Source organism: Syzygium oleosum, unplaced genomic scaffold, assembly GCF_021117445.2.
Source record: "Syzygium oleosum isolate NSW1041296 unplaced genomic scaffold, Sole_v2.1 Sole_v2.07, whole genome shotgun sequence".
NCBI classification, from domain to species: domain Eukaryota; kingdom Viridiplantae; phylum Streptophyta; class Magnoliopsida; order Myrtales; family Myrtaceae; genus Syzygium; species Syzygium oleosum.
Window position 1 is genome coordinate 4,195,166 of NW_026607491.1, and position 9,898 is coordinate 4,205,063.

General features: G+C 41.6%; 1 protein-coding gene across 1 annotated transcript; it reads left to right on the forward strand.

Annotated features, from left to right (window-relative positions):
• Window positions 1-2,994: 2,994 nt before the first annotated feature.
• On the forward strand, window positions 2,995-5,472 carry LOC115675823 (cytochrome P450 77A3-like). The gene is made up of 2 exons (XM_030598608.2): window positions 2,995-4,159; window positions 4,893-5,472. Exons 1-2 carry the CDS (start codon window positions 2,995-2,997, stop codon window positions 5,246-5,248), a joined length of 1,521 nt encoding a protein of 506 aa, XP_030454468.2. The 3' UTR covers window positions 5,249-5,472.
• Window positions 5,473-9,898: the final 4,426 nt, after the last annotated feature.

Here is a 9,898-nt window from a genome sequence, read left to right on the forward strand (position 1 = left end):
TGAACTTGATGAGCCAAAAGAGGACGAAACCAACAGCAAGAGACAGTGACTAGTCAATGATGGGAAACTTCTGGACTCCTGGAAAAGTGAGACTTGGTGCGACAGTGAGCCAATCTGCAGGGAACGTCGGGATTGAAGGGACCGCACTGACATTGGATCGAGGACCCGAAGGCGACGGGCACAACGACAAGGATGCTGAATGACTGCTCGACGTCGGGCCAGTTGGCTTGGTGAAGACCTAACCGGGAAGACCTGCAGGAGCACCGTGACAGGAAGAATTGAACAGGTGGGTTTACGGGACTACAGGAACAGGGACACCATCGACAGCTTGGCGAATGTGGCGGGAGCTTCGCTAGCACGATGGAAGCCGTCGGAGAACCGGCAAAGCACGACCAAATCGCCAGGCCTCGTCAGTGAGACTAATGTATTAGCCGGAAGTACGCTGGCGTTCACTACAAGTCGCAGCCAGGGGACGGGGGGGGGCGGATGGGTGGTTTGACTGTTGTGGGAAGGACTTTGCTTAGGCGGTTGTGCGTCGCCGGAATTGCTGATGGTGCGGCTGAAGCAGGCGAGCTAGTGGAACGGCGCGACGAGGATACGGCTGAGATCGTCACTGGAGGTTTACAGGGACGCCAGGACAACGTCCTGTTGCTCTCTCTCCCTTCTTATTAATATGTGTCGATCCTGCTGCTTGTAAAAGGCAAGGTAGTATCTTAGTGCGTAAATCTCTCGCCCACTCCCCTTTTGTTCATATTTCTCCTTTTCATTTCTCAAGATCTTGTGCACCGAATGAATCCTTTCCATGTTGCTGAATGATTTCCCTCAAATAATGGGAAATTCCCATCGATTTGCTTCTTTCTCCACCTTAACACACGTGCACCAATCTTCCTCCCTTTGATTTTCCCTTACTTCGTTTCCTTCGTTGAATTCCCCTTCTTTTTAGTCAATCCCCTCTGGCCGAATCTGCTCATTCCAAAGATCGTGATCCACTTCGCTCGATCATATTTCACACGTGGAATTTTGGGCCACGTCAGGAAGTTTGATGGGCTTGGCTGACATTCAAGTTTAGAACCTCCCCGCTTGAGTCCATCACTTTCAGTCCAATGCAGTTTATGTGGGCTTAATGCTAAAAACGCTCTTAACACCTATATGAAATTTAATTATTCTTTTTGTTTAGGGATTGGGGATGAGCACTAATTTTTTTATGCACTGAATTATTAATGGATCGCTAATATTTAAGTCTCAACGAGGTCAAATTATCAAAGTGGTACGCATCTCATTTCATCACGTACGCCCCTATTACTTCTGGAATTTGTATAGACTCCAAAGGTACCACGGCAATCATCATGTCCATTTACCGAGGCAACAAATGAAGAAATGAAACATTCTGAAAGAGGTTCATTGCCATTGAAAGTCGAAAAGAATCACCACCGTATCGAGTAACTTGACAAGTCTTCTTTAATAAGGTCTATTTATTTTGCGAAAAATAAATTTTACGAAAATGATCACTTAAAATAAGTAGTCAATACATTTTTTTTTATCACAATCGATGATAGTTTATGTCTAAATATTTTCATGAATGAGTGATAAATTTTTTGTTCATTCATTTTTTAAAGTGATTTAAGTTATCATTTTTAAATCATTCATTTTTTTTGGAAACAAACGGACTCTAACAACCACCTATTGAAGGAAGACTCTTCCAAATTTAGGAGCGAAAAAATTTTCATTTTAAATTACCTCCTTCAATGGGCAGCAAATCCGCAATCAAATTGACTATTCAAATCAACCCATATCACCCAAAACACTTTCAACTTTGAGGCCCTCGCGCCATCACGCAGCACTCACATGCATCCACCCATCTCAAGGAGAACATTTTTAGTTTGTCATATACGGTTACTTAGGCTCTGTTTATTTCGTGAAAAATATTTTCAGTATTTTCATCTGAAATATCAATTTTTAGCTTTCAGAAAAAAAAAAAAAACAGAAGAACGGCTATTGCAAACGCGGCCTCTTCATAATATCCATGGGGGAAGGAAGTAAATGCGGGCACTGCTGAGAATGCCAGAAAGCCGCAAAATTTTCGTATGGGTGTTCATTTACGCAGAGAGCATGCAGTACAACTTGTAACCAGAAACTAACCCCACAAGAAGTCATTGATGATCCTTGGCCATCCGATCAACTCCCTCAGTCCCACAGATTTCGCTCTCATCCCTCTCATTCCATCTCCCCCACCTCCCTCTGAATTCACCTACTCTATTTAGCATTTCATTGCACCCCATTAAAGACACCCCTCTCAGCTGTCGTCACCACCAAATTTAAGCACCTCACTCACTGCTCCCATCACTTCAGAATTACACTGTGTCTCTCAACCAGCCCTCATCGACTCTATATAGTCCTCCTCCGTACCACTTCGGTTTTGATCCAACCATACATGACACCTAGATCTGTTAAAATGGATCATAAATCCATTTCTTAACCCATATATTAGTAAATGGGTTATAAATGAATTAGTTATATTTAGTAAATGTGTCATAAATGGGTAAAAGTCTTATATTGATGTTAAATGGGTCGTAAATGGGTCATAAATGAGTTTACAACTGATTTAAACTCAACACATTTCTCTCGCCCTCACTCAATCTTGTACTCACTCACTCCGCACTCTCATTTCAGCTTGGGTATGAATTTTCCTATATTTAATTAAATATGGAAGTGTTTAGCAATATGGGTCTGATCGGGTATGGGTCAAGAAAATTCATTGCGCATAAATGGGTTATAAACGGGTTAATGGATCAATTTGGGTAGGACCATTTATGACCCGATCTAAACCCGATCCGACCCCCCCATTTGACAGGTCTAATGACACCCTTTCTCAAGTGGTAGAGCTTAAGGGTCATGAGCTTTTATTGAATCCTCACCTGCAATTTCATGCTCGCCGTTCCTTTATATCCTCCCCCATTCCTCTGAACTCTCTCTCAAAAGCCCCCATCCGCGGCAATGGATCTGTCCTCGTACTATCATCTCGTTTTCACTGTCCTGGCGGTGTTGGTTTGTGGGGTTATTTACTTCTTCTCGCGTAATGCGGGAGGGAAGGGCCTCAACCTCCCTCCGGGACCTCCCGGTTGGCCCGTCGTCGGCAACCTCTTCCAGTTCGCCCGCTCGGGGAAGCCGTTCTTCCAGTACGTGGAGGATCTCAGGCCCAAGTACGGCCCGATCTTCACGTTGAGAATGGGGACCCGGACCATGATCATCCTGGCCGACGCGAAGCTCGTCCACGAGGCCCTCATCGAGCGGGGGGCGATGTTCGCGACCCGCCCGAGGGAAAACCCCACCCGGGCCGTCTTCAGCTGCAACAAGTTCACGGTCAACGCCGCCATCTACGGCCCTGTGTGGCGGTCGCTGCGGCGGAACTTGGTGCAGAACATGCTCAGCTCGAGCCGGCTCAAGGAGTTTAAGGGTGTTCGGGAGGACGCGATGGACAAGCTCATTGACCGGCTCCGTGCCGAGGCCAAGGCCAACGGTGGCGCCGTCTGGGTGCTCAAGAGTGCGCGGTTCGCCTTTTTCTGCATCCTCCTGGCCATGTGCTTCGGCCTCGAGATGGACGAGGAAACCATCGAGCGGATGGACGAGATGATGAAGACAGTGCTCATCACCCTCGACCCTCGGATCGACGACTACCTCCCGGTGCTGAGCCCCTTCTTCTCGAAGGAGCGGAGGCGGGCACAGGAAGTGCGGCAAGCGCAGCTCGACTTCGTGATCCCATTCATCGAGAAACGGAGGAAGGCGCTCCAGAACCCAGGGTCGGACAAGACGGCGGCGTCGTTTTCGTACCTCGACACGCTCTTCGACCTCAAGATCGAAGGGCGCAAGTCGGGGCCCACAAGCGCCGAGCTCGTGACGCTTTGCTCGGAGTTCCTGAACGGGGGGACCGACACGACGGGGACGGCGATCGAGTGGGGGATCGCGCAGCTGATCGCGAACCCGGACGTGCAGAGCAGGCTCTACGAGGAGATCAGGTCGACGGTCGGTGACCGGAAGGTGGACGAGAAAGACATAGAGAAGATGGCGTATTTGAACGCTACGGTCAAAGAGCTGCTGCGGAAGCACCCACCCACCTACTTCTCTTTAACTCATGCAGTTACTGAACCGACCAAGCTAGCAGGTAAGTAAGCGAGGTTGCTACTTGCTATTTACCTTGATAAATGCTGCAGAGCCATTGATTTGGCATATACAAAAGAAATTTAGGTTTGTGAGTTTTCGTGAGTTTAATGAGATATTTCGTAAATTCGAGATTTACCTAACTTGCTTGTCGTTTTAAAATGACTTACCATATCATATTATCGCGTAGGAGTTACACGAATTCTGGATAGGATGTCATCTCAATTATGAAATCGGACACAGTATATAGTTACGACATGGCAAATGCCTCTAAAGTAAAGTCGGCTCATTAAATCTATGAATCGAATTAACTAATTATTTTCTCATAATACATAGATCATGGTTACAATTGGATGAGCCTAGTGTATGTGTACCGATAGGGCATGCTTTACTGTGTCCTAAACCAGCAAATTTCGTTTTAAGATTAAAAACTTACTAAGATAATAGATCGTAAAATTTTGAATCGTCAAATAATTAGATGAATATACTCGGTCTATATTAGGCCTAAGAAAGGTAAACATATATGAAAGATCCGAACTGGTCCGACTTAAAATTAGGAACATTAAAAAAAATACCTCTTAATAACTCAATTAGCATATTCTTGGTGAACAAGCTCGTTGTTTAATAGAAGGAAAGAGACTTTTGTACAGTATTTTCCAAGGACTAATACGTTATATGGATGGAGTGCTATAGTTATGATATGCTAATACGAATTAACGTCATAATTTTCCTTGCAGGCTACGACATACCTACAGATGCAAATGTGGAGATCTACTTGCCGGCCGTCGGAGAGGACCCGAAGCTGTGGAAAAACCCAGAAAAATTCGACCCGGATCGGTATATCTCGGGCAATGAAGATGCCGACATCACCGGGGTCACTGGCGTGAAAATGTTGCCGTTTGGCGTGGGACGGAGGATATGCCCAGGACTCGCAATGGCCACGGTTCACGTTCATCTGATGCTTGCGCGAATGGTTCAAGAGTTCGAGTGGAGTGCATATCCTCCAAACAGCAAGATCGACTTCACCGGCAAATTGGAGTTCACGGTGGTCATGAAGGACACTCTTCGGGCCACGATCAAGCCTAGGGCTTGAGCCGAGAGGCCGGGAGGTCGCGCGTTCGATCTCTCGCACTTTATGTATTTCATTTTTTTCGTGGGGTTGTTCGATTTAACTAAAACTACAGTGGCCCTGATAAAACTGGAGGATGGACCTTTTACTTCCTTTAATTACTTTAGTTTATTTATGTCAATGTCCTCTGTGAAAATCCGAGGTTCAATTGGATTTGGAAGTTGAAATATAAGATACCAATTTTACTTCTCGGTTATCTAAATTGATATTAGCATGTCATTAAAGAATTAATTAACGTAAGCATCGTACAAGAATTTTTTTTATTAACTAAAAATGCACAAAGAGACACCAAACCCCACCTAGTTTTAACATTTTTTACATGTAAGGGTTTCCTTTGCTTTCCCTTGAAGCCGCCGCCTTTCTGTAGTGCCGTTCCTAAGGGAGAGAGAGGGACCTTTCTCTCTCTCTTTCTCTCCCTTTTCCCCTCCCCCCTCTACCTCTTTGTCTCCCTCTTCCCTCTTTTAAGCTCTCTGTCTTTCTTTTCTCTCCTGATTCGTACTGCGAGTTTTTCTGTGTGAATAAATTTTGCAGCTGATCTTGAGTGTACGTGGGGACCAATTCGGTCATTTGTCTAATCGACAGCCACCGAGGAGAATGTTCATACCGTGGCTCCACCGAGGAGATTGTTCGTACTGTGGCTCCACAACTTCTCCAAGATTAGGACGCTTTCCTCTCACGATTTAGATTATGTCAAGTTTTGGGGATTTTACTCTCTTGAACTAGATCTAGATATGGATCTAGGAGCTCCTTATAGATATTTGATCTGTGCTCCTTCAACATTTTAGTGTTGGTGCCTTTATATGGCGATAGTGATGAGGGTGTTGAACCTAAATGTGCACCTCAAGTCGTTGTAAATGGAGTGAGAGATCTCGACGTGTGCTTATCACTGAATCTGGTGATCAGCCACGGTTCGTTTATGGTGTTAGATCTGTTCTTGAGGGATGAGAGTGTGGTTCTAGCTACAGACTGTGCTTTTGCATTGTTTTGAAATTATTTTGGATTTGCTAGGCTTGAAAGCCTTATTCTGATATATGAATGGCATCTTTCTTTTGACAATATATATAGCACGTAACATCTCATGCGGGTAACTGTGCAAATGGTGGTTAATTACTCAAATAGCATGGATCCACATCATCACTTCAAAGGTGAAATTTCGGTGAAAAAGTTTCAAAAAAGAAAGAGTTGTTTTTTAAGATTGGCTAGCTTGGCATATAGATGTGTGTGCATGTAAGGGAGAATTTCCCAATCAATCTTGAACCTATTGTACAGATGTCGATTCAGTCATAAAGATTTTAATTTTTGTCAATTTAGTTCTAAACCCTTGCGTGAAATTCCAATATAGTCATTTCAATCAATTTTCGTTGAAAATCGCTGAGGTGGTGGTTCAGCCATCCTCAGCCATCCTACATGGCACACCATCACGTCAAAGATTTTCAACGAAAATTGACCTGAATGACTACATTAAAATTTCATGCAAAGTATATAACTAAATTGGTAAAATTAGAAAGTTTAGGATTGAATTGACATCCGTACAACATATCCGGGATTGAGAAGAATACATAGTTAGCAGTTTTGTTCTTTACTAGAAATTACTATTGTGCAATTGTCAACATTTTCCTTATTGCTGATTCTGATCAATTGAGCATAGATCACTCTATGCATTCCTATTTTAGATAATAATTTCCCGGATTAAGACTTGTGGATGAGAAATTGAGGGGGCCATCTTCCCTATAAAGTCAATGAACCAACAATAACCATTAGTCATTGTCAATCAAAGTAAAGAGGGAGACCCAAAAATCATTATCGTCACATGACAAGGATGATCGGTCCACACCGGCTTCCCATGAAAAGCACATTTAATTGTTGTACGACGTTAAAGCATTAAAAAGCTAATTTTTCTAGATGAGCTAATCGGGCATGCCATTTAAGGCTGTCCCCTATAAAATAAAAATATACTAGGGGTAGTCAAATCGATCCAGTAGTTACCTGGAAAGGAGCATCATTTCCCATATCGGAACTACTATTCATCTTATTGGCTCCCAAAACTTCCTTCGAAACAGTTGCTCTTCCTTCTGTCGTGACAAAAATCATGCAGATCTTCAGTAAATCGTATGCTGATAATATATGCAATTTTGAGTTCCATCTTGATAATTAGTGCTTTTGATACTTGATTCGAAAGGCGTTGATTGTATGTGCTGTGTAAAGTCTGTAAATTGAAAATTGTAATCTTTTCCGTTGTTAAACAAGTAAGCCAAGATCAATGATTGCCGTTTGCTATTCGTGTGCCTTGACAGCACTTGTTAAGCAACCTAGGCAATTAAGAAAGAAAAGTGTTTAAAAAGTGCCCCGAAGGGACTTGTTAAGAGTTACTAATTATGCTTTAGAAATTTGAATTTTTCTTTTCGTAACATGCTAGTCTTTTCAAATATGTTTCTTTTTCAATTTTGCAAAAGTTTCCACATGCACTTTTACTAGTTTTAGTAGCATTAATTAAGGGTGAATTCCTTAAAAAACCCCAAACTTTAGGTCAAGTCTCAAATTTGCTCAGAACTTTTTTTTGTCTAAGAAAAAATCCTAAACTTTAGGTCCAGTCTCAAATCTGCTCCAAACTTTTTTTTGTCTCGAAAAAAATCCCAAATTTTAAGTCCAGTCCCAAATCTGCCTCGAACTTTTTTTTGACTCGGAACAAACCCCAAACTTTAAATTCAGTCCCAAATCTACCCCGAATTTTGTTTTATGTAAAAAAAATCAGCAAATTTTAATTTACTTTCAAAAATATACTCCTGTGATCCCGTCCCAACTTAACATGACACTTCCACATCATAACAAATCAACATTAGCAAAGTAATGGGGCGATAGGAACAGACCGGCGTTGCATTTTCACTTCGACAACAAATCAAACCAAATAAAAATTGTTGAAATTCTCCAAAATAAAACCAAATAAAATCATTTATTATCGACGTGGAAATGCCACGTCAAGTTGGAACTGGATCATCGGGGTATATTTTTGAAAATAAATTGAATTTTGGTGATTTTTTTTACATAAAACAAAATTTGGGGCAGATTTGGGACTAAACCTAAAGTTTGGGGCTTTTTTCAAGACAAAAAAAAGTTCGGGGCAGATTTGGGATTTGACCTAAAGTTTGGGGTTTTTTCTGATACAAAAAAAAGTTCGGGGTAGATTTGGGACTTGACCTAAAGTTTGGGGTTTTTTCTGAGATAAAAAAAAGTTCGGGACAGATTTGGGACTTAACCTAAAGTTGGGGGTTTTTTAGGGAATTAGGCCCATTAATTAATGTTCCTGGACACTTTGTAACAAGACCATTTCGAACCAAAAAAGAAAAAAACAAGACCCTTAAGAAAATTTCGCAACTTTCAATGCACTACAATTTATAGATTTTCGTGTTATGCGTAATAGGTACTTCGATGAAATAGCGTGTTGCGTATGCTTAACAACTACTGATGGTTTTAACAATTATGGAAACTCATTGATTTAACAACTTAAATAGGTGCAAAAGGAGAATTTTGCTTTTACATTTTCCACCGAGCAAATAAAATTTCTACGTAGGAAACTTATCGTGATAGTTTTTTCATGCAAGATAAATGTTATCCTAACCACTCGAAAAAACAAGGCAAAAAGCATTAATTGGGACAACAGAGAGCTCATTACTAACATGGCGACTTATTGCTTCCCATGGGCATGCGCTGTTTAAATTCTGCTGCCGTCTTGTAAAATAGCATTTTCTTGAAATAAACTTAAATTGGGGCTTGTTCAGTCTGGGCCCAAAAAGATAAAAATAAAGAAAGTTTATACAAATTTGACTATTTATGACTTGCATCTTTTAGCGAAAAAGAGAGAGAAAATACTATATAACATCACTATTTTTCTTGAATAGTACAATGACCGAAATCACTTAAACTTTTCTATGATCTAGAAATGTTATCATAATGGACTGACTCTAACTGTTTGTTGATTAAGTTAAGTATGATCACGTAAATCAATGATAGTTTTCAGTTGATGAATAAATCACATGATTATTTGACCGCATGATTTATGTGAAATAAACTAGAATATATTTAATTAAGCGTAATGCGGTAACTTTTTATTTGTGCTATTGTTTTGGAGTAACTGTGTACTTTCGCATGGCCAGCAAAACAACAGGATGCAAGCAAGCGATACCTTGAAAGTCAATCAACTGACCCGGTTTCTATGCGCAATGAATAAAGAAATCGATTAATTTTATTGTAAGTTTGACTTTTCAAAAGGCTTATGAAAGATACCCAGTTAAAATTTTACTTTTTATGAAGGAGGAACGCTGTTTTCTTTTGGAAAGAGAGACCACTATGTGCCAACATTGTGCCGACGTTCATTTAACTTGAAATAATTCATTTTTGAAGTATCGATTAAGCATGACACGAGATAGTTCGCCGCATAATTGGTGAGAGAGAGAGAGAGAGAGAGAGAGAGAGAGAGAGAGAGAGAGAGAGTCATAAATAGGTAGGTGGACGGTGAGGTGAGTGGCAGCATTCCTCTCTTCCTCTTGAGCGCCTCCCTGTGATTCAAACGTGGGTACAGAAAAGTCTCTTTGCAATTCAACGCGTGCATTAATGATG

What these genes read in the sequence shown, in the direction of transcription:
- LOC115675823 (XM_030598608.2), top strand. Translation starts at nt 2,995, where the DNA reads ATGGATCTGTCCTCGTACTATCATCTCGTTTTCACTGTCCTGGCGGTG. An exon ending in TGAACCGACCAAGCTAGCAG is followed by an intron (nt 4,160 to 4,892) that starts GTAAGTAAGCGA and finishes TTTTCCTTGCAG; the next exon opens with GCTACGACATACCTACAGAT.